The 27210-nt window shown below is 42.8% G+C and overlaps 1 protein-coding gene across 1 annotated transcript in view; it reads right to left on the reverse strand.

Annotated features, from left to right (window-relative positions):
• The window catches only part of SMAP2 (small ArfGAP2), a 46350-nt gene extending 30032 nt beyond the window's left edge, over nucleotides 1–16318 (reverse strand). Inside the window, exon 1 of the mRNA XM_080800022.1 lies at nucleotides 15790–16318. Within this exon, the coding sequence (XP_080656148.1) occupies nucleotides 15790–15892 (103 nt within the window). The 5' untranslated portion in view covers nucleotides 15893–16318. The remainder of the gene's footprint in view (nucleotides 1–15789) is intronic.
• Nucleotides 16319–27210: the final 10892 nt, after the last annotated feature.

Raw genomic sequence — 27210 nt, forward strand, 5'->3', positions numbered from 1 at the left:
TTATTTTTGTAAGCTCCTTTATGTAACAACTAATTTAGTATACTTTTTTAAAAACCTAGGATCTTTCTTATGTGGACTTGAGGTTTAAATTGCTTATTTACTCAGAAAATCACACAAAGATAATATACATCATCCTACATATAAAGTTAGGGAAAGGGTATCCTTAAGGGTGCCCTTAATGCTCTTTGCCTCCTGGGTAGCCCATGATATTTTAGCTCTAGCCAATTTCCTCTGCACAAAGACTCTGCTTAAAGCATTTATGAATAAGATAGAAGAGTGTCGGGTGAGACATGGCATCTCCAAAAAGGGAGGGAGGAAATAAAAAAATAGCTGCTTTCATTGGGGGCAGGAAGGAGATTGTTTCATTAGGAGCTAAACAGTGAGACTATCTCAGTACAAACAATTGTTTGGCTTGAAGGCTTTATGTGGGCAATTACTCCAGCAAAGGCTCAGCTGGGATGGAACACAGAGCCTGCCAGGATGGAGGGATAGGGACTGACACAGGCTTAAGTGTCTCAGTCATGGCTTTGGAATCCCAAAGCATCCCACCAAGGATGCTCACAAAACGTACTCTGCCCAGTTGACAAACAGTACCTAACCCAGTCAAGACTATGGATTTGCAAGAAATGAGGAAAAGATGGCATGGGGTGGGTGAAAAGTCATTCAACCTAAAATCAACATACTACAGCAAAAGTAACAAGTATTAAAAATAGATCTCATAAGAGAACTAGTACATTTCAATCATTACCTCACTGGCTAACAGCAGGCTATGGGGAGGAGGTGTACAGGGAGGCATCACTAAGCTAAAAGCTGGGCAATCATTTTTTTTTTAAAGATTTTATTTATTTGATAGAGAGAGACACAGTGAGAGAGGGAACAGAAGCAGGGGGAGCGGGAGAGGGAGAAGCAGGCTTCCCGCTGAGGAGGCAGCCCGTTATGGGACTCGATTCCAGGACCCTGGGATCATGACCTGAGCTGAATACAGATGCTTAACAACTGAGCCACCCAGGCGCCCCTAGGCAATCATTTCAAAGTTGGCCAAGTGGACCTGATGTTTCAAAACTTGGTATTATAATTGAAAGAATTTCCTATCACTCATGACCTCATTTCAGGTAACAAAAGCTCATCTGATTCACCTGAAGTCATTGGCTTCACCCTCTAAGGACATTTACTTCTGTACATTTTTTAGGTTCTTTCAGGTTAAAGCCTTAATTTTCTCTTGGTAACAACCAGCATCTACTCATATTGTGAAAAAATACTGAAGATGCCAAGGGAGCCCACCCCGTTAGGAAAGGCATATCTTGAAAAGAAGCCACTAAAGAAGAGTGATACAGCCCTTGACCAATGAGGTTGCTCTTCATTCTCCATCCCCAGGATCAGTAATAAGCAAAAGAGGAACAATATGAAAACACATATTAAAAATAGCCCACCTTCAAACAGTATCCCTCTTCTCTTCCTGGAGCATGCAACTGAAGCAATTTTCCCCAAGGGGCAATGTCAATGTCTGGAGACATTTTTAGTTATCACAACTGGGGGGGCGGGGGGGGGGGAATAGGAGCGGGGGTAAAGAATGCTACTGGCATCTAGTGGGCAAAGCCAGGGATGCTGGTAAACATCCTACCAGGCACAGGATAACCTCTCAACAAAGAAGCATCCAAAATATCAGCAGTGCTGAGGTTCAGAAGTCCTTCTCTACAGGCATCATTTCTAGGCCATTTAGTTTGAAGCATGTGAGATGAAGTACTACCAATTCTGTGGAAGAGTCTCTTCTCTTGTTCTGTAACAAACAGATAAACATTTAGATACAGAATTCCAAAACTGGCAAGAACCTTAAGGATTATCTAGTCAAGCACAGTTGGAGAAACTAAGGTCCAGAAAGGTCAGGTCATTTACCCAAGTTCATAGAAAAAATCAGCAGCTGGGCTGGAATTAGAATCATCTTTATACACTCCCACTATGGGTTATACACGGATGCTCAATGATGGTCGCTAAACTGATATCCTATTCTTTAGGTAGTCTTTTCTATTGTGATATGCAATTCACTCTCTACCGCTGGGAAGCCCAACATCTAAGATTGTGTATGAAGGTTTATTCACACCCCTTCCTACCCACATTCTTCTTTCTCAAAGGAAGCCCAGAAGTGGAGAAAATACTAGAGCTCAAGAACAAGTGGCCAGGGGGCGCCTGGGTGGCTCAGTGGGTTAAAGCCTCTGCCTTCGGCTCAGGTCATGATTCCAGGGTCCTGGGATCGAGCCCCACATCGGGATCTCTGCTCAGTGGGAAGCCTGCTTCCCCCTCTGTCTCTCTGCCTGCCTCTCTGCCTACTTGTGATCTCTCTCTGTCAAATAAAATCTTAAAAAAAAAAAAAAAAGAACAAGTGGCCAGGCAGAATATGCTTTCCAATTATTTGAAAGGAGGCTCATGCCTTTCCAGCAAAAGGAAGCTTTACACAAAACCTGAGTCCACAAACAAAGCCTTGTGCAAGACCACGGACACATAACGTTCTCTCCCCAGTGGTGTGCAGCAGCTTTCCTAACACATCAGAGGAGCGTCGACCGATGGCAAACAGATGGAAAATCAGTGCCAGTTTAACTGAATCACAACTGTATCCAAACAAGCTAGAGAACTTTCATTTCCAAACAAACAGCAGACAAGAAATTAATTCTGGGATTAAAGTATAAACGGTCAGTCCAGTGGCAAGCTAAATGTTAGTCATCAAAACAGCCCTGGTTTAAGGGAGGAGAACAAAGGGTGAAGATTTGGCCCTTTCAAAAAGAACACTACCACGTTTCAAAACTAGATGTTTCAGAATTGGGTGTAATGAGATTCAGGTCAGGTGTGGTGCAAGAGGGTGGGGCAGATGTCAGCCGTATTTGGATAGAAAGGTCCTGCGAAAAGAACATTGTGTAGAAGAACCCAGGGCAGGTCTCTAGGAAAAAAATCACAGCCTCAAAAGAGCTAAAGCAAGGTTCTTCCAATTAAACAAACCTGTTCCAGGGGATACAAGAAGAGCTGCAAGGTTATTATTAATTTCTGCAGCACCTGAGAACAGTGTCTAAATATTTACTCCCATCCCACAAAAAGGCTAAAGGAGTGCTTTTCCAGCCTCCTGTTTCACACCCCATGCTACCGTTCTCCCAAGATCCAAGATGATGCATCACACCAAAACCTCCCACTGAGAGGGCAGAGTACTAGCTTCGTGACTGGCTCCGGCTTTCAATGCGGCACGGATGCCAAAAGCACAAAAAAGAAATGGCACAAAGAAGTAACTACAACAAAGCAACCATGAAATTCACCTGCTCAGATTCCTGGAATGTCACAGATCTTCAAATATCTGAGTTAACAGCATGAGGCTGACTTTCAGAAGACAAAACAGAAAAAGAATATGATCTAAACACACCTTAATAGAATAAGAGAGCTCACGATGGAGGCACAGACCCTGTGTGCCAGACGCTGCCCATCAGGCATACATATATACACAGGACACAGTCCCTGTCCTGACAGAATTTCTAGTCCTAGGAAATCTCTGATTAAAAAAAAAAACCAGAGGTGCTTGGGTTGCTTAGTCAGTTAAACGCCCGACTCCTGGTGATCTCAGGGTCCTGAGACTGAGCCCCACACCAGGCTCTGCACTCAAGTGCTGAATCTGCTTAAGACTTCCTTCTCCTTCTCCCTCTTTCCCTGCTCTCTCTCTCTCAAATATATCTCCAAAATCTCTCTCTCTCAAAAAAAAAAAAAGAACAACAAAAAACAAACAAACAAAAACGTGGTAGTGTTAACCCCTTTCTACCAATGTAGGACCTCTACTCCACCTTCCCAGTGCCCTGGTTAAGTGAAGGAGGACTGTATGAACAACACAAGATGCTGATCAAAACCCAACAATATCTCCATGTATTAAGCATATAATGTGGAAGACGGTGCATGAGATAAGAATATATCTTGGGGGGGCGCCTGGGTGGCTCAGTGGGCTAAGCCTCTGCCTTCAGCTCAGGTCATGATCCCAGGGTCCTGGGATCGAGCCCCACATTAGGCTCTCTGCTCAGCAGGGAGCCTGCTTTCCCTGCGCTCTCTGTGCGCTGCTCTGCCTACTTGTGATTTCTGTGTGTCAAAGAAATAAATAAAATCTTAAAAAAAAAAAAAAAGAATGTATCTTGGCCCATCTCTCTGTGATCATATTCCATAAATCTGTTCCTTATGGTCAAGTCAGGATTCTCTGCAGCTCTCCACTCCTTGCCTCAACAGATGTCCACTACAGTGAAGCAGTTCAGAATGACAACCCCACAGCAGGGCTGTCTCTGCATGGGCTCAGCCCAGGGAACTTCCTGAAACTTTTTTTAAAATTAGAGGGCCCCCGTGACCACTCACCTCTGAACACATAAATAATCCATTAGTCTAACAGCAACAGAAAAATTTACATTGTAGCATTATTTATAATACTGAAAATCTAAAAATTCAAATGTCTAACAATTGGGCAGGAGTTAAGTGAGTAATGACATATTCAAATGATGGAATATAATAAAGGTATTTAAATGTTTTTAATGTCATGAAAAATGCTTATGATAAATGTTAAGCAAAACAATAATGACATAAAATTATTATGGAATAAGTGCAAGTAAAAAAAATGGATGATAGGGATTATGTGAAATATCTTCTCAATCATTATATTTTTTCACATCCCAGAGATTTTCTCCCCAAATCTTTTCACAAAGATTGTTTTCACAAAAAGTGTGCACTTTTTTAAAAGATTTTATTTATCTATTTATTCATGAGAGAGAGCTCGGGGGTGGGGGGGAAGGGATAGGGACAAGCAGATTCTGCTGAGCACTGCGCACAGAGCTCAAAGGAGTGACGGGGTGGGGTGAGGGGGTGAGGGGTGTTTGATCCCAAGCCTGAGATCATGACCTGAACCAAAATCAAGAGTCAGCTGCCCAACCTACTGAGCCACCCAAGCGCCACAAAGTACTTTTTTTTTTTTTTTAAGATTTTATTTATTTATTTGACAGAGAGAGAGAACACAAGCAGGGGGAGTGAGAGAGGGAGAAGCAGGCTTCCGGCCGAGTAGGGAGCCCGATGCAGGGCTCGATGTGGGACTCGATCCCAGGACACTGGGATCATGACCTGAGCTGAAGGCAGATGCTTAACTGACTGAGCCACCTAGGCGCACCCCGAAGTGTTTTTTAAAGAAATAGCATCTAATGATGTTTAGCTAATAAGCGTATAGACGCTCACACCTCCCCACTCACCAATATCCCACAAGACAAAAAAATAACTGGTCTATGGTAATGAATCTTTTCTCTTCCTTCAATGCATTAAGAAGTCTAATGAAACTGAGCCCTATTTTTACTCTGCCCACAGCATGGTCCCTTGATCTGAGTCACTTGTGTCAGACTCCTGTCCAGAAACTAGGCTCAGAACAAAGTCAGAAAGCTCAGAGGAACTGCTTTGGAATCTTCCGACCAGTGCTTCTTTAATAATTCTTCCCTTCTCTCACCTACAAGCTGGATGTTAACACAGCACTCGCACTTCAGGAAAGAGTTTTTCCCACAATTTTCCTAACTCAAACAGCTCCTCTAACCAAACTCCTCGGGCCTACCTTCAGAGAGACAGGGTCTCCAGCTCCAAATAGCTGTTCTTTCAACAAATGTGCTTTCAACATAGCAGAAGTGCGTGAATCTTTTCACTTTTTCTTTCTCAAATCAGCTGTCACACTTAAATTTGTTTCCGTTAACTGTGCTGTTTATTGCTATTTTGAATAAAAGCATCATGGTAAGAACAGGGGATTTCCTTCCTATTCCTCACTGAAGGGCTTGTGCCGGTTATGACCCAAGTGGTAAAGTATCCAAAGAAGAAGACAGCACCCTCTCCTCTCCGAGCTTCACACTGCAGCCTAAGACGTTACCGACTCACACGGGAAATTCTGTAAGAAATTATCTTTTGAAAGCATAAGAAGGAAAGCAACCATCTAAACAATATTAAGACAAAATGTTTAATTCAAGGCTTGAAACACCAGAGAACTCATTTCTAAATCTACACATGGGGGACTTCCAGTAAGGCAAGGAAAGAGGAAGAAGTTGAACAACAAAATGTACTTTCAGTGCACTTCAGGAAGTAACGCTGTAGGATTAATATCAGTAAACCCCAGTCTAAAGATGTAAGCTCTGTGGTAGAGGCTTGGGGATTTTACAGTCTTCCCAACACTAGCTGTGAAAGACAGCACGTTAGTTTGGAAAAAAAAGAAAAGGTGTTCTATTTTCTCAAATCACGCTAGGCCAGGTTTATCGACTATAGCTAAGAAGAGGTCTGTCTTACTCCTGTATCTGCCTTATTATTTTCGACACATCATAAAATGAGAACATTACACATTTATTTTTTGGGTGAGGAGAAAGGACATGGAGCCTGTGGGATCCAATTCACATTGTTTCAGATTAAGAAATTTCTTTTTGAAAGTCCTGACTTGAAATTTTTTAAAAAATCAACGTTCTCCAGTTGGGCTTATGAAATCCAAAACTTCCTAAATAAATTGTATCCTACATGCATTTAAAAGCACCCAGAATACACACAGGAAATATGCAGACTTGGGGGGCAGGCAGGGCTATGGTCAACAAAAATGGTCAGAGAACTACTTAACATTACTTGAAGATGAAAAGCAGCAGCGATATTAAAATCTTATTACTACCCACTGATATGTTACAAAGGTGGGATTCCAGAGCAAGTTTCGGCCACACATGAGGGAGGGTGGGGGGAAGGCTCGGAGCAGAGGAGTGTTGGACAAACTGAAGACAACCGCCTGGGCAACCTTACACTGATGGATGGCCACAGCTGAAGGCAGATTTGGCTCATCTCTGGGGTTTTCCACTGGGAAGGGGCCTGCAGTTCAGCCATCAATGGACCAGCATCCACAACGCCTGTGGGGAAATACAGGAGCCAGAAAGGTGGGGTAGGGAAGGAGAAAGTTTGGAAAACGGAAGAGTCAAATACAGTAGCAAAATGTTGTAATTATTAAACATGAGGCTTCAAAAATGCAGATGTACCTGTTAAATTGAAATGAACTGGCTGAAAAGAACTGGTACTCTGGGAAGCAGTCTCATATGTTTTTTAGAACCAAATTACTTTTTAATTACATCTGTGAATTATACCTGCCAAGAGGAAATTAATTTTTGGAGCAAAGAGGAAAACAATGAAACTTATGCAATTTTTACAGACGGTAACTTTACTCAGAGTCCCCTATCCATGTCCTCTATGGAAAATAACAGCCTAAGAAGAAACATACTCACACTCCACTGAAAACCTTTGCTGGCCTAGTTCCACCAATTCCATTAATGTAGCAGGGGCCCAAAGGCAGGTGACCTGATTGACCAAAAAAAGCCCTTCGAGAAAGTGCCAAACTTCTATCACGTAACTCATTAAACACTTTATAATCAAAAGAAAACTACTAGCAAAAACTTGGAAAGCTTGGCCTTTAAATGGAGCAGCAGCAACCTTCCTTATAAAACAAAAAATACTTTCCAGAAGAAAGTTATCAGTGGTCTCAACTCCCTCCCCTAGTGCTAACCTCTCTGAAGCCAGGGGGAAAAACCCCAGACAAACCAATAAGACCAGTTAAAATGATATGTGGCATAAGGAAAATTAGCTCTACTATAATTTCTGTAACTGTCAAGGCAAGTCTAATCTGTACCATGAGGCTACAATCCTCAAAACTCTCTTTGTACATCTTACGTGTTGATTCAAGTCTTTCAGTGGTAGATGGGACAAGCTCAATGTATGTGTGTACATACACATATGTACACGTGTATACACACACACACACACACACACACACTCATGCCCAGGGCATCCCAGGATCAACAGGGTGGCAAACTTATTTCCTGAGTAACCAAATTGATAAACTGCTCCTGAAAGATTCAACAGAAGCCAATTTTCCTAGACACACACCCTAATTATTTAGGCAATAACTGAGTTGTTACATTACTTCCTCGGACTAATTATTACTTCAGCAACAGTTAAGATTCTTTAGAAGCACAAAGGTTGTATCTGCCTAAAAACCCTTATCTCTCATTCAAAATAACTCAACTATTTACCTACAAGGAAGAAGAATTACATCTTGGGAGATTTTTTTAAGTGCCTTTGTGCCTCAGCCTGTTTCCACTTGGATCCTACCTTGTTCCATTCCATCAGTGGGAGCTGTAACTCCCAGGCTCTCTTGCCAACCAATTTTTGGGTAAGTTCCACCAACAGGAGGTAACAGATAAGGATAAGATAGAGGAGGAGGAGGAGAAGGGAAGCCAGGGTAATGCTCTCTTAATAGAGTCACAGCTCCTGCTGCCACGAAACAGCTTTTCTTTCCATGCTTCTAGCTCATACCAGATAGCTCAGACTTCTGGCCTTTGGTGACATCAGCACCTTCCAATTTCCTTAAAAGCACACTAGCTCCCAGGTGTTGCGAATCTCTGGGTTGCCTCACCAGCCCATTTACCTTCTAAATTCTTACATCATCCATGTAACCTAGTCTGTATATTAAATCTCTCTGCTTGGGGCACCTGGATGGCTCAGTCAATTAAGCATCTGTCTTCAGCTCAGGTCATGATCCCAGGTTCTGGGAAGGAGCCCCACATCAGGCTCCCTGTTCAGTGGGAAGCCTGCTTCTCCCTCTCCTCTCCACTCCTGCTTTCTCTCTCTGTCTCTCTGTCTCTCTCTCTTTCAAATAAATAAACAAACAAAATCTTTTTTTTTTTTTTAATTCCCTCTGCTTGTACTATCTACAGTGGGGCTTGTTTCTCGGCTAGGTCCCTGACTTTAAAATATGTTTTAAAGCTTAGGTTTCTTAAGAATTAAACAACTATTCAGATAACCTGTTTTAAGATTTCTTCTTATAAAAACAAACGATTTAGGGACGCCTGGGTGGCTCAGCTGGTTAAGCGGCTGCCTTCGGCTCAGGTCATGATCCCAGCGTCCTGGGATCGAGTCCCACATTGGGCTCCTTGCTCCGCAGGGAGCCTGCCTCTCCCTCTGCCACTCTGTCTGCCTGTGCTCGCTCGCTCTCTCTCTCTCTCTCTGACAAATAAATAAATAAAATCTTAAAAAAAAAACGATTTATAGATGACAAGATCAATTCATTCATTCAAACACATATTTACTAAGAGCTCCATCTATACCAAGCACTACTCTTAAGTGTTGGGAATACTTCGGTGAATTAAAACAGGCACAATCACCCTACCCTCATGGAGCTTACATTCTAGTGGACACGTTAACAGTGGCACAGTATAATTTTTAAAAAATTTATCAATATAAGAATATTTCTTTAACAATAGAGGAATTTTGTAAAACTGAATGAACCTTAAGGTGTTCTACTCTACATAGATTTGGTTCCTACCTTTTCAGTGTGGTAAGCTGAACTGTCACATTCCAGAGGCCAATACAGTACTTCTTCAAAATTAGTATCTACTTAAACTGGCCACTTGCTCAAACAGAAGTACAACTGTGATAAGGATTTAAGCAGACACAATAACAGAAGTTAGGCACTGTATGCTTAGAATGTAAAACATATGTGTGTTCTATGCAGATTACTGCTTGGCATCTTTTCTACAGGGAATATCATTTGGAGGAGTTGAGTCTGAGTCCATTTAACAAGTCAGTTTGTCCCTTGGCTGTGGCATAGGTGGCGTCCATCAACATAACATACAGAGCCAGCTGTAATGTGCATAATGAGTAAAGTGCAGCAGTCACTAATTGCATGACATCATTTCCAAGACGGAATTTTCAGGCAGAAGAATAGAAACAGACAATGACTCATGTGGTGAACAGTTAGTTATATAGACAACTGTGCCCAAGAAAGCTGCCACCTACATGTCATAATGACATCAGATGAAAAATGCAGAAAGTAGTTTTCTGATTTATTGGAAAGCAATAGGTTTGCTGAAAAGGATACCGAGAGATCAGGCTGCAGCTACCTGCTTACACTTCCTGAGCACCGAGCAACCAAGAGCACACATCAAATATTCAGCACTCTTAGACCACTAGAGTATATAAGCGTGCTCAGCCTCAAAAAACTCAGTGTCAACTCAGAAATGACATAATATCTATTGCTGGCATTTCACTAGGCTTTTGTAAGATAATTTAATGTATTCATGTACACTTTCATGTTGGTCTTGTGGGCACAATACTGAGATCTTTCTTCTACTCATCAGGAAACATTTCATGTCTGCAATGGTTATAATTTCATTTGAGTAGCAGGTAGACTTCGAATAGTATGGGGTTCTTACACAACACAGAGTCTAAAGCATATTCATAATCTCAGTACTATATAGGAAATGAACTACAGGGCTAGGATTTTAACCTTATTGGCCCCTGCCTACCTTTATCCCTTTCCACGCCCCAAGATGTAGTTAAAATACACGAGAGAATTCCACCCTCCAACACACACATTCAATACCTTAGAGGCTTTGCACATTCTGTTTCCTCCGCTTAGAAAGCCAACTTCCCTAAATTCACCTGGCAAAGTCATGCTTATCATTCAAGACAGCCTACTTGTCTCTTTGAAGCCATAACTGAGGCAGACTTGTTTGCTTTCTCCATAGCTTTCATTTCTCCCTGCACACAATGCCATCATGATAATACCACATTGCATCATTTATCAGTTTACACATCTGCTTCCCCATTCAACTGTACGATCCTTTGGACCAAAGACAGGGTCTTTGAATCTGCTACATATCCTCATATGGTGTCCGACACAAAGTAAGTGCTTAATATTTTCAGAATGAATATATATAGTGTGGGATTGCAGGCCTGCAGAGTTCCCCCTAGATGATAAGGCATTTTTTATTCCCTATTCCACTGCCACAGAATGATATTTAAAGGACAAGGAGAACAAACAGGAAGGTATCTCCCAGGGAACAGGCTTAACAAGTTGATATTAAAAGACAATCTAATGAGGACTTTGATAAATTACTTTCAGTGTAACTGTGTCAACCTAACCATGACTGTTCGAGTTAAGGTGCATTAGCTGTAAAAACCCAGAAAAGCTATTTAATCTTCACTGGAGAAGGGTGTTTAACAACTAGAGATGGACACAAAACTTCTGTTGTCCAAATCTGATGTAATTTTTTATTTAACCTCTCAAAAGGTGCCACAGATAGAGGTAAAATAATTAAAAATTGATAGGAAAGTTCATGTTCTAAGGAATACTATTTAACAAGCAATGACTTAGCTATCTATCAACACGAAACAAATATAAAGCAAAGTTAGAGATTAATTTACTGGAGTTAAAATTTAGGACTACTGTAGAAAATTTCTACACAAAGATTCCCTGGTCTAATCTTTCATACAAGTTTAAAAAGTGAGGAAGCATCCAGAGACCATCCTCAAGGGTACTATAAAGTCCATTTGCAAAAATGCCAGAACCCCCATATATAGGAGATGGTTTTGGCTTAAAGACTAGGGAATTATTGGGTGAGTCATTCTAACCATGGCTTCCAGTAACCAGAGTATTTAAGGGCATAGAGTCAGAAAGTGAAACAAATAAAACCAAGACAGAATAAATAAGACCAGCAATGGTGGTAATAAGCAATGATTACATGTGTGTAACACTTTAGTTCCCAGGCACTTTCATTTTTCAAATGAGGAAAATTTAACTGAGAAAGTTCAGTGTGGTGCTGAAGGTCACAAAGCTAAAATAAACAGAGTGAAGGAGTTTAACTGGATGTTTCAACCTCAAGTCGACGGTCCCTTCCATTATTTTGCTTCTTTGCCACCTCAAAGGTGGGTTCATATGAGCTATGGATGAGCCTAGGACACTAAGATGCCTTCAACAAGAGCAGATGTTTCCAAATCACTTAGGCATATCTTTCAACTTAATCAAGATAACCTAGATAGAGCCTTAGAAAATCCCTTAAAAGAATGAAGAAAGCTCAACATGCATGGGGAGAGCACTTTCATGCTTTCCACGTTATGCTGCTGATTGAAAAATGCAAGGTGCCATGGACTATGAATAATACACTACTACTTGCATAAAAGCATTGCAAAAGAATATATTTAAATGTAGTTGTTTGCCTGCACATATATTCTCTCTTAAAAGTCCCCTAAGAAATTACCAAAAGTGGTTACTTCTAGGAAGGGAAAATGGTGGCTAAGGGATCAGGAATAAGAACACAACTTTTCATTGTACATATTCACCTCGGTACCTTTTATATTTTGAACAAATGAAAGTGCTACCCTTTCCAAAAAGCAAATTTAAATCTAAGAGTATATAATGGAAACTGGAACAGAGGCAATGGTTTGGTAATTCAAGGTAAAACATTTCAGAGATAGGATGCAGCAGAAGAGAAAATTACAAAATATTACAAAGCTTCTGCCAAGCTCCAGAATTCCAGGTGGGGTTTCACAGACCAAAGTAAAAATTCCACAAGACCATCAAATCTCTTCTATTTTAATTCTTTGCTCGTTAAAAAGCTCTCAATTTTTTTTTTAACCAACTTTGGTACTGAGAAAGTAATATCCCAGTAGTGGACACAGGTATTCGGGTCATCAGAAAGACAGATCCTTACACAGTAAATAAGAGTGCCTAGTTAAAACCAGTCTCTGAAGAAGTTGATTAGGAGTTATTCCAGGCACACTGATAGAATATGCAACCACAGAGCTGATGACTAAGCCTTGAACTAGTACAGCCTCATAAGGATCTATCCAAAAATGGGACCCAGTCTAAACTAGGTAGAGTTACCACCTGACGTATCTGGAATTTTTAGTATGTTTGTCCTTTGTTCTATCACTACTTAAGTCAGTCCAAAAATTTACCCTAAAGGTCACAGTGTCTTTGGGTGATGAGGAAACCGTATCTTTGGGCCTAAAAGTAAATCAAAGCATGTTTTCAAGGCAGTATCCAAGCAGCTTTCTTTGCCACACAGGAGTTATTTCAATGCCTTAGGGGTCCCAGGAACTAGTGAGTCTTATGCTCAAAAGAGTTAAAAATCCCCAAATCAACAAAACTCATACTACATAAAGACACACACTTGTTCTCTACTCTTGATGTTCACATTACATATTCAAAGATAGTTAAGATCCTTAAACAAGTATAAGATTTTAAAAGAAGAGCCACTGCCAAAGGGTTATTTTAGAACATCAGAAAAATACTGCTCATATAGTCTGCGGTCCAGGGCTATATCATCTGATTTAATATTAATAGATTAGCAAACACTCACCAAGTCCTGTACAATTAGCTCTCAATTTTCAAAGAAACATGAGACACAGGGATAAACCCAAATCCAAATCTCACTTTCCAAACCCAATAGTTTTTAAATACATTCTCCCACTACATGTATTTTTTTTACCAGAGCTAATAGGTAACTTAATCTGATACGAGTGTCTTTTCCTTCTGTATGACCCAGCAGTTGTCTGTGTGATCATTACGGCGACCAAAATTAGGGAAAAGGAGGAGGAAAATTAGCGAGAAGGGCTGAAAGTGTGGAAGGAGCAAGATAATATACAAACTGGATAAACTGAGGCCTAAACAACATGTTATTTAACTGAACTGAAAGATGACTGACACCTTATAATTTCATGTTTAATACAATGGCCAATTCACTGAAGCCACCAAGCCAAAATGTAAAACTAATTTTTGAAAAATCGTTTCAGGAACCAGGATTCTACCATTGATAGGGGTTAACAAAGTTTACAACCCAACAGTTACTACTTCTCATCAAGAACTAACTAATATTTCATTATCTGATCCCCACTAATGCTATTGATAAAGAGCAATGGAAAATTTGGGGGAAGAAGTGATGAATCAAGCTCTCTCTTCCATATGCTATATTTCACTGGAATATGAGTAAGTATGAGTGGTAGGAGAAACAGAGAGTTGGGGGTAGTACTAATCATCAAAATGGCATCTGACTCCCCAAATGTAGCAATGTTCACTCTAGTGGGATGCTTCACTGTGACTCAAGATCTGTCAACTGAGGTCATAAGGGAATTTGAGTAAAGCCAGGAAATACACTCCTAAACTTTAAACTGAATCTTCCAAAAAGTCTAGGACGAGATTTAACAAGACTCAACTATAAGAAATTAACCTACTCAACATAAATGGATTCGAAAATACTTTTTTTTAAGATTTTATTTATTAGTCAGAGAGAGAGAGAGAGAGAGAGAGCGCGAGCACAGGCAGACAGAGTGGCAGGCAGAAGCAGAGGGTGAAGCAGGCTCCCTACTGAGCAAGGAGCCTGATGTGGGACTCGATCCCAGGTCGCTGGGATCATGACCTGAGTGGAAGGCAGCCGCTTAACCAACTGAGCCACCCAGGCGTCCCTCTAAAATACTTTTTAAAGCAATTTCTCACTAAGGCAAAAATGCAGGAAAGAAGTCTGGAGACATGCTTTCCTAAAAGTACATGCCATTTATTTACTGGCAGAGGACATTAAAATATACTACTAGATGTGTAAACCAATGTATCATTCCTCTGTTCTCCTTACATAACCTTTTTTTCCAAAATAAAAGGTAATTACCCAAAGGCATCAATTAGACATGTACTTCCTTTCCCAATATTGATAAACACAAATACATTTGAATCTTTGGTGTATACTATGCACCCAACATACTACATGGCAAATGACTGTGGCAAATCCACTGCATTATGAACAGAAGCAAATTAACAATAGCTCCCAAAATATAACCATCCCCTTCTCTCCAAAGGGAAAAGAATTTTCCCAACTTCTCCAATTACATTCCAAAGAATTCAGAAAGAAAACAAGGAGACAAAATATTTACAGAAGTTTGTATCTATAAATTTTGAGTGCTAATAACCAAGCTTTCACTTAAAACCCAGCTTTCCTATACTACTGATTTTTAATCGGATCAAATCCTGCATCTTGGAGGGCACAGCAAACAAAGACTAAATGGTTCTAACAATATACAATGATCATTTTTCACCTTTGGAAGGGTAATGACCACGGAAGCAACAAATTTGATGCATCCCCTGATTCCTTCTCTCCACTGATTGAACGAATCCTGCACTACAGCCACAATCTGCTAATTTCTGCCACCGCACAAGCGCGCGCGCACACACACACACACACACGCGCGCGCGCGCACACACACACGGCCTCCAACGCACTCCACGGCCAGGGCTAGGCTGTCTAGAAATCCGCACTGTGTCACTGCATAAGGCAGGTTCCCACTTCACACATCCAGGAAGAAGAAAGCCACCTATGCACTGTCAGATCTCAGCAAGACTGTAAAATGACAGAGGGAGCTGCTAAGCAGATAGCGGGCAGCAACAATCACCACCTTTAAAAATTATTTAAGCGGTTTTCCTGCCGTCATCTCACTTCCCTCCTCCCCCTCCCTCCTTCTCTTCCTCCCCCTCTCTCAGCCTCTTCCCGCCCCCCCCCCGCCTACACACACACACACACACACACACACACACTGCAGTTCATCCCCCCCCGTTTTGCAAGTGAAAGGGGGTGGGCTCTGAGCTGCCTCGGGAAAGACAGTCGGCTCGGAACTCATTCGGAACCCTAACATACAGACATTCTCACCTGCACACACCACGCCACTGCCACCCCCCCCACCACCGCTCTCCCGCCCCCATCCCTCCGACCAAGCACTCACACTCGCCCTCGCAGCCTCTCCCCACGCCGACCCCGGCGCCGCAGAACACCCAGCAGCCTCCTCAGTCAGAGGAGCACGCCTTACCATTTACCAGGATTCGGGCGGCCTAAGCTCCAGAAACCCCCTTCCCACACAGGTCACCTCCCAGAGGCGGCGGGAGGCTGGACCCCTCGCCCGCCGGAAGGGATGCGCTACCTTTGGACTGGCAGTCCGCGCAGAACTTGTTATCCTCCTCCAGCAGCAGGTTGGCCAGGACCGCTTGGTACCGATCCACGTCCTTCACCGACTTGCCCGTCATGGCCAGGGTGCCGGCGGGGGCAGAGGGCGATGCGCCCTCCCCGCCCCCAGGAACCTCTGCCTCAGTCGGGAGGTGAGGACTCCCGGTCCCCCGCCCAGGGGCACCTCCTGAGCGGGGGGGAAACCCCTCCTCTCGGGCCCGGCCCCGCGCCCCTTCTCTCGTCAGCCGCGCTCGCCCCCACTCTGCAGCCCCTCAGTGCGGCGCCCCCTGGCGGGCTTAGGGAAAGGCCCGAGTCCAGAGGAGGGTGCCGGACTAGAGACCCTCAGCCCAGGCAAACGGAGCGCGCAGGGACGAACCCCTCGCCGGCCCGTCTGCTGGCCGTGCGTCCCGCGCCTCGGTTTCCCTGGCAGCTGCCGCCTGCTCAGCCACCACCTCGGCCGCCTACTTCCGGCAGCTCTTCCTCTCCACCTCCACCCAACCCAGCCCGCGCATGCGCCCCGCCCCTACCGCGTCGCACAGAGCTCTTCCCTCGGTTCCGCCTCTCAGGAGCCAATCCGGGCAGAAGTGAGGGGCGGAGCTTGGGGTGGGCGGAGGGAGGAGTGGGCACGCCTCTTGCGTGTCCTTGGAAAAGAATGAATGGAGCCTGGCCGAAAGCGAGTGTAGGGAGTGGAAGAAAGTGAAGGAAAACAATAATTAACATTTGCTGAGTTCTTACTAGGTGCCAGGCTCTGTGTTAAGCGCTTTATTAGAATTATCCCAATATAATCCTCAAAATGTCTCTATGAGTCAAATATTTATCGTTCTTATGTAACCTGAGGGTTGCGGCTACTCCAAAGTCATCCGTTTATTCTTTTCTTCAACAGCCAAATGCAAGGCCAAACCCCCTAATCCAGGATAAAGGGGACAGCAGGTCCTCCCCAAGTTTTCAGAGGATTCTGGTTACCTCTTGCTGCTCCCACTGAATTCTGGGTTCTTCTGTTCATCAGATTTCCTGCCGTCTTTGGACATTGTTTACCTGGTGCCTGGATACTTTCTTTCATTTCTTAAATCCTTCCCAAACAGTGCAGTTTTGTGCAGCAGACTTTCACTGAAGGTTATTTGGAGGGTTGTGGTGGAGGGGAAGGGTGATTACAGCAAAACACACAATAGAGAACTACTTAATTGACTATTTAACATCAGTGTTCAGGGACGCCAGGCTGGCTCAGTCAGTTAAGTGTCTGCCGTCGTTTAGGTCATGATCCCAGGATTCCGGGATCGAGTCTGGCATGGGACTCCTTGCTCAGTGGGGAACCTGCTTCCCCTCTGCCTTCTGCTCCACCTGCTTGTGCTCTCTCTCTCCTAAATAAATGAATAAATCTTTAAAAAAAAAACACACACACAACTAAAAAATATAAACATCCCCAAACCACCCTCACTACACAGAACTCCTCCACAAAAGTCCTTTTCTTGGGGCACCTGGGTGGCTCAGTTGGTTAAGTATCTGACTCTTGATTTCAGCTCAGGTCATGATCTCAAGAGTCCTGAGATCAGCCCCACATGGGGCTCTGTGCTCAGCAGGGAGTCTGCCTGGTGTTTCTCTCTCTGCCCTTGCCCTCACTCACCCTCTCTCACTCTCTCTCTCTCTAAAATAAATAAATAAATCTTTTTTTAAAAAAAAGTCCTTTTCTTTGGGGATTCACCTGCTCCCTGGCAAATGTTTTTGTTCATTCATTCGTTCACTCAACAAATTGTTACTGAGAAACTCCTAAGTCTCAGGCACTGGGCTAGAAGAAAGGAACAACATAATCTAATCAATGGTTTTTTTTTTTTTAAAAGATTTTATTTATTTATTTATTTGACAGACAGATCACAAGTAGGCAGACAGAGAGAAGGGAGGAAGCAGGCTCCCTGCTGAGCAGAGAGCCCGATGTGGGGCTCGATCCCAGGACACTGGGATCATGACCTGAGCCGAAGGCAGAGGCTTTAACCCACTGAGCCACCCAGGCGCCCCTCTAATCAATGGTTTTAAAAAGCTTATTCTGGCTGCCAGGGGAAGAATGGATCAGGGAAACTGATTAAGACCAGATGCTCATAGTTCTCTCCAGTGAAACCTTCCCCTCCATCTTTACTTTTTCCCAAGCCAAGGTTTCCCTCAAAACTTTCATCTCACCAGGGGAAAACCAAAATTTTCTATTACTTTATTAATCAAAATTATTTAATTCTCTGGTCTAAACCTCTTCCCTTCTTGTCATGCCTCACAGACTTGACTTTCGTAAACACATCAGTTCATTAAGGTATTTTTCCTAAACAAAATCTCGGTTATTCTTCTAGAAGGAGTTCTACATTTCTCTTGAGCTAATTTTCTCAACCTGCAACCAGTTTGTAATCATTTTTCTTACTTTAACTTATTTAACGTTTCTGACTTAAACGCGTGTTTTATAAATGAACAAACAGACTTAAACTAATGATCTAGTGAGTAGTAGAGCTGGGATTTTTAATTCAGATGTCTGTAATTCCAGAGCCATAGAACTGTCAGGTGTTGCTTATGTTATTTTTATAATCCTCAGAAAAACCCACTAAGATAGGTATTACCATAATCATGTTTCAAGAAATGATGAAACGGAGGCTCAAGTTGATGGAATGGAGGCTCAAGATTACTCAGTTAATTGTAGTAAATGTGCCTTAGTTTAATCCTCCTCATCTCCATCCCTTCACTATGCAAATAGACTTCCTGCCTTAGTTTAACCCTAGTTCAATTTGATTTTTCACCCTACTCTCTGGAGAGAGCTTTCTCAGTAGCAAATCTGATTAAATCATACCCTCCTGTTTAAAAATCCTTTAGTGACCCTCCATCACCTCTGACTGTGCCTCTCAAATTTTCCCATCTAGTGACAGACTGCATTGTCCTGTTATAGGACCAGAATGACGGGGTTTAAATATTCATTCAGCTTCACCTGTATTGTCTGTGTGACTTTGATCAAGTTACTTAACCTCTCTGTACCTCAGTTATTTCATCTATAAAATGGGGATGATGATGATATTAATGGGACCTATTTCATAGAATTTTTATGAGGCTTAACAGAGTTAACGCCTGTAATATATTTAGAACAGCTCTTGCTGCAAAGTGAGTGATAGACTATTAATTCTCTTCAGTAAATATTACTGACTTTCTGCCTTCTGGGCACATGGTAGGATTTTATTTCTTGGCCTTCTTATGTGGCCAATGAGTTTGAGCAGAAAGGACATGTGTCACTTCACACCCAAATCACTTATTTGCTACTTTGAGACTCCCCTGATTCTCTTTCCCTCTGTCATGGCGACCATCAACATTCAAAATGGTGGTTTTTCTTAGTTCAGAATGCCATAACGATAGATTTGGTGGGTTATAAACAACAGAATATATTTCTCACAATTCTAGAGACTGGAAGTCCAAGATCAATGTAGCAAATGATTTCATGTCTGGTGAAAGCCCACTTCCTAGTGCATAGGCTGTCAATGTCCATAGCCTGACACTCTTAGAAGAGCCTTAATTTTCCATTGCTGATGGAGCCTACTATGAAAAAGCTGGTGTCTGTGTCAACAGTGCTATTTCTTAATGTTCATAGCACCAGGACTCTTCCGGATTCTAGGCAATCCCTTGCCAAGGATTGAATGGCCTCTCCCCAACTCTGTGTCACACGTTGTCATTTGGGCCCTAAATGACTTGTGTGCCGTCTCACAGTCTTTGTTAAAGACAGCTTGGCTGGCTTTTGAACCTCTCCCTCTAATCTAGGACCTCAGGACCTACACCAGGGACCAGAGGAGTCTGATGGAAACAGACTTCAGGCCATACTAACTTATCACTTTCTTCAAAAGAGTTTGTGCCCCCTACTCCTACAAAATATCTCCCTCTTCCCTCCTCACCCTTAGTTTTACAATATCATCGCCCATTACCATCAACCAGCAGAGATTCTGGGAGAGAGAGGGGGCAGAGTTGTCATAGTAGTGCCCGAATCCCAGCCTCACTCCCCACCATTGCAATCTTGCTGTATTGTCCACAAGTGCCTAATAATGACCAGACATCACACATGAGCTGTTGCATTGCAGCTATGTACTGATGCAGGAGAGTAGGCACCTACATCTATATTTCTGGCCTTTTCAGGGCCTTCAAGGGACTGAGGAAGTGTGCCTGACCTGGGCCTACTCTGGGGACCCTGTCATATAATGAGAGAAACTCACCCCTCACCACATTGGAGAACGCTGGGGGAAAAGACAAGATCTTAAGTTTCCAGGAAGGCAAAAACAAGTCACATGAAAAGGATCAGGAATCAGAACGGCACAGAGTTCTCAACAGCCACTCTGGAAGCCAGGAGACGATGGAACATTGCCTTTAAAATTCTGAGGAAAACAAGAGTCACCAACCCAGAATTCCACACGAGCCACAGCATTTCTCTAGAGGCGGTGTGTTGAATAGAGACAGTTTTAGATACACTAGATTTCAAACTTTTACCTCCTGTGCTGGCTGTGCTCTGTTGCCCCTCTACTTCCATTCCACTCTTCTGGAAGCTCTGTGCCCCCAGAGGCAACCTCTGGGTAAGACATCCCCCGGACTCTTGCTGGCTTCTGACTGGCTTCAGCCAATGGGAGGCATGACTGGGAAGTCAGAGGGCAGAGGTGGGGAGAGGTAGAGCTATTTTCTCTGCTCCCTCCCTGCTGGCAGAAACATCACATCCCTAAAGGACAGCTAGAGTCTTGTGAGTGTGGCGTTCTCCTACAGCCGAGGCTGTTCTGGGAATACCTTCTCCTCTCACCCTTTCAGGCTTTGTGGATAACAGCTTTTTGCTGTTGCTAGCCCCAACGTACATCATGCTGTTTGTTGGTGTTTTTAACCTTGCCCATATTTTTTTAAAATGGTCCTTTCTTTAGGGGCACCTGGGTGGTTCCGTCAGTTAAATATCTGACTCTTGATTTCAGCCTAGGTCTTGGTCTCAGAGCCGTGAATTCAAGCCCTGCATTGGGCTCCATACTGGGCATGGAGACTACTTAAAAAAAGAAAAAATCCTGGGGCCCTGGGTGGCTCAGATGGTTAAGCATCTGCCTTAGGCTCAGGTCATGATCCTAGGGTCCTGGGATCCAGCCCCGCATCAAGCTCCCTGCTCAGCTCCCTCTGGCTCTGCCCTCTCTGCCTGCGTGTGCTCTCTCCCTCTCTCTGTCAAACAAATAATAAAATCTTAAAAAAAAAAAAAAAAGCCCTTTCTGTAAACTGTTCAATTTCCGCTTTAGTATCAAGCTATATGCTTCCTCTTGGAACTCTAACCAGGTCACCTCCCCCGCGTATCAGAGTAAACAAAAAAAAAAAAAAAGGAAAACATCAAATCCAGAAAACAGAGCACTTAGCACAGGAAAAGACAAAGGTCATTTCCAGTGTGCTGGTGAGGGGAGATTCCTAGGTGATGGTTCTGCAGAATGCCTACTCCTGCTTGGAGCTGCAGGACAGAAACTTTAAAACAGATGGCGCCAAGAAAATTGAAACATACAGATGAGCCGATATGTTGGAACTAAAAGGAAGTTCTCCTCTGTCAGAGGATACGTGGATGGATTAATCAGAGATTCATAAAAATGAAGTGAATAAATAAATGGGGTGATTATTGACAAGTTTAACCAGAAAAGAGGTGTAACCAGGTTCATCTGCCAATACTATTTAGTCATGACATCACAGACCTCAAGCGTTAATGTAACAAAATGTTGTTACCTAACATTGGGAAAATGTGGGAGAGGACGTTTATGGCATGGAAAGGGGGGAGGATATACAAAAAGAAATCTGAATTCTTATCTTCCAGAGCAGAAAGTGAATAAACAAAGACAAAAGGTATGTAATGGTAGTATAAGCATGTCCTTTAGGTAAATCTGTAAATTCCAGAAGAAACATTACAAAAGTTGAGAATGGCTGCCTTGGAGGAGTAGGCATCAGGGTGGGTTAAGGGTGAGGCAGGGCATTATCATGTGTCATTATAAACCTTGTATAACTACTTGACTTTTTAGCTATGTACAAGTTTTACTTTGACTTAAAAAATTTTAATTGGCCCTAGCATTTTTAAAACCCCACAATCTTACCTTTATCAAGCTCAATGATGCTAAGAGATGTTTCAAACTATTTCCTGTTGAGGCAGTTTTGACTCCATGCTAAGTTAGCCCAGGATGAGTGTTCCTCTGGATTTTTCTCTCCTTTTGCCTGCTCCGCAGTGCCCAGCTCCCTGAAAGTTCAGAATGCTTTTGAATGTACATCATAAGAAACCCAACTAACCATAGCTTAAATAAGTAGTGACTTTTGGGGCACTTGCGTGGCTCAGTGGGTTTAACCTCTGCCTTTGGCTCAGGTCATGATCTCAGGGTCCTGGGATTGAGTCCCACATTGGGCTCTCTGGTTGGCGGGGTGCCTGCTTCCTCCCCTCTCTCTCTCTGCCTGCCTCTCTGCCTACTTGTGATCTCTGTCTGTCAAATAAATAAATAAAATATTTTTTAAAAAAATAATAATAAATAGTGACTTTTTGACAGAACAAGAAATCCAGAAGCAGGGTTTTTGTTTTGTTTTGTTTTGTTTTACATTTATTCAGCTTCCTGACAAGGCCATCAGCATCCGGACTCTATTATTCTGTTTTGCCATCATCAGCCTGTGGAATTTTCATCCACATGTTCAGGGGATCTCAAAGTGTGTTCCCAGCCTAAAAGCAGAAGCATCACCTGGAAATTTGTTAGAAATGCTCATTCCCAGGCCTACTCTAGACCTAGAAACCAGAAACTCTGGGGGTGAGGCACAGCAGTCTATATATTAAGAAGCCCTCTGGATGATACTGATGCACACTCAAGTTTGAGAACCACTTCTCATGCAAATCGCCTTATGGTCACAAAATAGTTGCCACAGCTCCAAACATTACAACATCTTTGAAGGCAGGAAGAAGGGAAAAGGGATGTCTCCAATCTGGATGTTCCTTTTATCAGGAAAGTAAAACTTCTCCTAAAAATTCTTAGGACTCCTGGGCCAGAACTAGGTTTCATGGTTCAATACGTAACTACAGAGGCAACCAGGAAAGCATGTATCTAGATTTCCAGCCCCTCCAGTGGGAGGCAGCAGGAGAGAAAGAGCTGGGAATGGCTGTAGCCAGCCAGAAGATAACGTCTGCCACAGGGCCTATGGTGGTCAAGGCCACAGATAACATCATTCCTGACTTTCACCTGGGAAAGCAGCCAAAGATCTTAACACTGATCTGCAAGAATAGGCTTAGAACTTCCAAATTCTTCAGATGGGAGAATCGAAGGCAGAAATCTCATTCTTACTGATGTTATCAGTCTCTCATGGAATAGTAGTTCTGGTCATAATTCATTATGTCAAAAGGCTCCCTTTCCATCAGAAATGAGCAGGGGAGAGAACGATGGAGAAGAGAGGACAGAAAAACCTGTCCTGCCACATTGGCTTAAAGAAAATCTTTTTACATTTTAACATGGAGATTTGACGTTGTGGTTACTTTGCTATCATTGGCCAAATGGCCCATCAAAATGCCCTGTTTTCATACCCATCACACAAAAATAGAAGTGCTTAACTCTTCCTTAATAGAGTTAATTACAGTTTCCAGGCAATCAGGGAGAACATGTTAGGCAGGGAAATTAGCATGAAAGTGCAGAAGTGAGAAAGGAGAATTGCAAATTGTTGGAGAGGATGTATGTGACGGGCATCAGGAGAAGCTGGAGAAGGAGCAGAGGTCAGATCACAAAGGGCTTTGTGTGCTGTGCTGAGGAGTTTGGACTCCACACTCTTCCTAGTATCTTTAAGGGTCAGAGAGTACCTTTACCTGGGTCCACAAATGGACTTTGGCACTTTTTCAATGCTCTACAATCATATGACAAGTTTCTTGGCTGTGTGGGTATGTGCACTTTTCTGAGGAGTGGGTGCTAGATTTGCAAAGACATGTGTAACTCAGACTAATTTAGGAATCACTTCTTTAAGAAGTCAAAGAATTAGTCACTTTTTTTTTAAATCACCGGAATAAATTCAGACTCTAGATTCTAGATCCAGGTTAACTAGAAAAGGACAGACCTCAGACTAGAACCAGGATTCCATTTTCCCATCCAGAGCCCTTTCTTTGCAATTTCTGCAATGGACAATTTCCAACAAGTGCCAAGGGAGGGACAGGTTCTCCTCCAGTATGGGAGAAATGCTTGCCAGGTCACAGAGTTCCTTCTCTCTCCAAAAACCTTGCAGTCCTGTCACTGTCACCATACCCATACAAGGAGAAATGAAGGAATGGGACACCTGTGAAAAAGATCTACCAGCTTTCCTTCATAGCTGGGACACTCCAGAATAGCACCCCAGGAAGGCACCAGAAAATGGAACTGGAGCACCTTTTACCAAGGGGAGTGGGATGAATGCAAGAGAATCTGTCCATGTCCTGCGGTTCCTGGTAAAGTATGGGATCATTGGGTCTGCTCCCAACCTTGAGTCTTCAGAAGTCTCAACTCTGGAGGCTTGCAATCATTTTTCGTAATGAGTGGGCAAGCACAGTGGGTGGGGCAGAATATTATCACTTAGTTTTCTTAACTCAAAAAGAGATTTCTTTACAAAAATCACAATGAACAACAGAACTTTAAAAACATTTGCTTCAGAAGAGGACACAGAAATGTCCTTCATGTGACTAAGCCTGCTCACCAATGATGTTATTTGGGTTCTTTGGGATTAATTCCTGAGTTTTATGTTCTTAGCCCTTTGGGTACCACACATTGGAAATATTCAACCAAGTAGACTCAAAAGACCTCAACAGTTAGTGCCCTTGATTAGGTAAGAACTTCCCTCGACCCAGCTAGTCAGGGCCCCACTTACCCAAACATATGATCCAACTAGTGCCTAAACAGGAAGTGGCCCAGATTCACAAACTACTGCAAAAATTCAGTTTTGCACCAAGAATACCATCTTCCTCTTGGTTTTGTCTCTTACCAGAAAGAGACAAGTCAGCCTACTTTCCTCTATTCCCAAAGTCCTCACTGGTTCCTGGGTCTCTTCTGGTCATGCTCTTACGGTGTCATGGCGCAGAGACCTCAGGTTTGCTCACTGCCCTTTGTTCCCTTTGCTAATCTCCAACATGGTGTGATGGGTCGGATCTGAGTCCCGTGTATCTGGCGCTGATGCACCCTGAGGCACAGCTGGTTCTGTTTGGGTACACTGCTGATCCCTGCTAAAGGTCATGGCTGAGGAAACCACTGATTTCTCTGCTGGGTCAACTGGCCTGGTCTCTGGTACTAATGATGTTTAGCTATTGGCTTCATCCTGTGGCTCATTCAGTAAATTCAGAGCACCTAGCTAGGCTACCATTTCATGGCTTTTTGAGACTGGGATCCCATGGACACATACCTGCTCGTCTTCACTAGAGCAAGATTCACCCCCCAACACATAGCCTCTTAGAGGCCTGGAGAGTCCACCCCACCAACCTCAACTCTGTGGAATGGTTGGAGACAACACTTGTCTTCTTTCTGACTTACCAGCCCTCTGCTTTCCAACAGCTCCCTACCAGCTACCGTGCTGGGAAAGGTTCTCCTGTAAGTGACCCGAGGATGGACGGGGGAAGGGTGCTTGGACTGTAGAGAAAAGAACATGAGGATTAGAAACCATAAAGTGTCCTCCACTTACTCGCTGTGTGACCTCAGGCAAGATATTTAACCTCTGTGTGCCTCAGTGTCCTCCTCCTTAACATGGGATTAAAAGAGTGGTTACAAAAATTTGAAAGAATGTATGAGATGGATCTGGGATATTGTGGGTGTTTAACAAATGTTGTCTGTCTTTATCTTAACTATGAACACTGGGCTATTCTGACCTCCACTTTATCACTGAAGTCATAAAAGCTTATGCATTAAATAACATAGCAGCAACATCAACAACGAAAAGCAGAAATACCGATCTCAGAAAAAGTCACAGAAATGCAATTATGAGAAAATTTTATAAATTAAAAGTCCCAATAGAAAAACAGGCTAGGGGATATGAGCAGGCACTTTGATGAAAGAAAAACAAAATGACGGGGCGCCTGGGTGGCTTGGTTGTTAGGCGACTGCCTTCAGCTGAGGTCATGATCCTAGGGTCCTGGGATTCAGCCCCACTTTGGCCTCCCTGCTCAGCAGGAAGCCTGCTTCTCCCTCTCCCACTCCCCCTGCTTGTGTTCCCTCTCTCGCTATCTCTCTCTCTGTCAAATAAATAAATAAATAAAATCTTTTTTTTTTAAGATTTTATTTATTTATTTGACAGACAGAGATCACAAGTAGGCAGAGAGGCAGGCAGAGAGACAGGAGGGGAAGCAGGCTCCCTGATGAGCAGAGAGCCTGATGTAGGGCTCGATCTCAGGACCCTGTGATCATGACCTGAGCCGAAAGCAGAGGCTTTAACCCACTGAACCACCCAGATGCCCCAATAAATAAAATCTTAAAAAAAAAAAAAAGAAAGAAAAGAAAAACAAAATGATCAATAAATAAAACTTTTACTTTTACTAGAAAGAAATACAAATTAATGGAATAATAAAATCAGTTTCATCTGTCATTTTGGCAAAGGTTTTAAAATTACAATACCCTCTTATGGGCTGGAAAGTAGAAAACCAGTAATCTTGTATATTGCTGGAGGCAGGGGCATGTGACTTTTTTTTTTTTTTAAGATTTTATTTATTTGACAGACAGAGATCACAGTAGACAGAGAGGCAGGCAGAGAGAGGAGGAAGCAGGCTCCCCACTGAGCAGAGGGCCCGATGTGGGGCTGGATGCAGGGCTCGATCCCAGGACCCTGGGATCATGACCTGAGCCAAAGGCAAAGAGGCTTTAACCAATGAGCTACCCAGGCACCCCAGGGGCATGTGACTTATTAACCCAATTCTGAGGAACAATTCAGGAATATATGTTAGGTATCTTAGAATAATGCATATCCATGATGATTCTGGTTTCAGGAATTTATCCTGAAGCAGTAAATATAACTAAATGCAAGGATACTCTTTAAGCACTATTTATGATACTGAAAAATTGGAAACACACCAAAATCAATTTTTAAAAGGTGACTATCTGGAGGTTACCACCACAATGTCCTAAGGATAAGAACTATAGTAGAATTCACATTGCCAAAACAATGAAATCTGTATGTTAAAAAAACAAAAAGTATGCTTAAAAGCAAGCAACAAGCTTGTTTTGAATATGCACCACAAAATTGCCAAAATAAGGTCCTACCACTACAAATAAAAAAGCCTCCAATAGAAAAAAGACAAAGAGTTAGTTATCTGAAGGCAATTCACAGAAAAAGTATAAATGGTTAATAAACATAAGAAAAATATTTAGCTTTATTAAGGGAAATGCACCAAGTCAGCAAAAGAAATTTAATTATAATACCCAGTGTTGTTACGGTA

Source organism: Martes martes (genome assembly GCF_963455335.1).
Source record: "Martes martes genome assembly, chromosome: 4".
Classification (NCBI taxonomy): Eukaryota; Metazoa; Chordata; class Mammalia; order Carnivora; family Mustelidae; genus Martes; species Martes martes.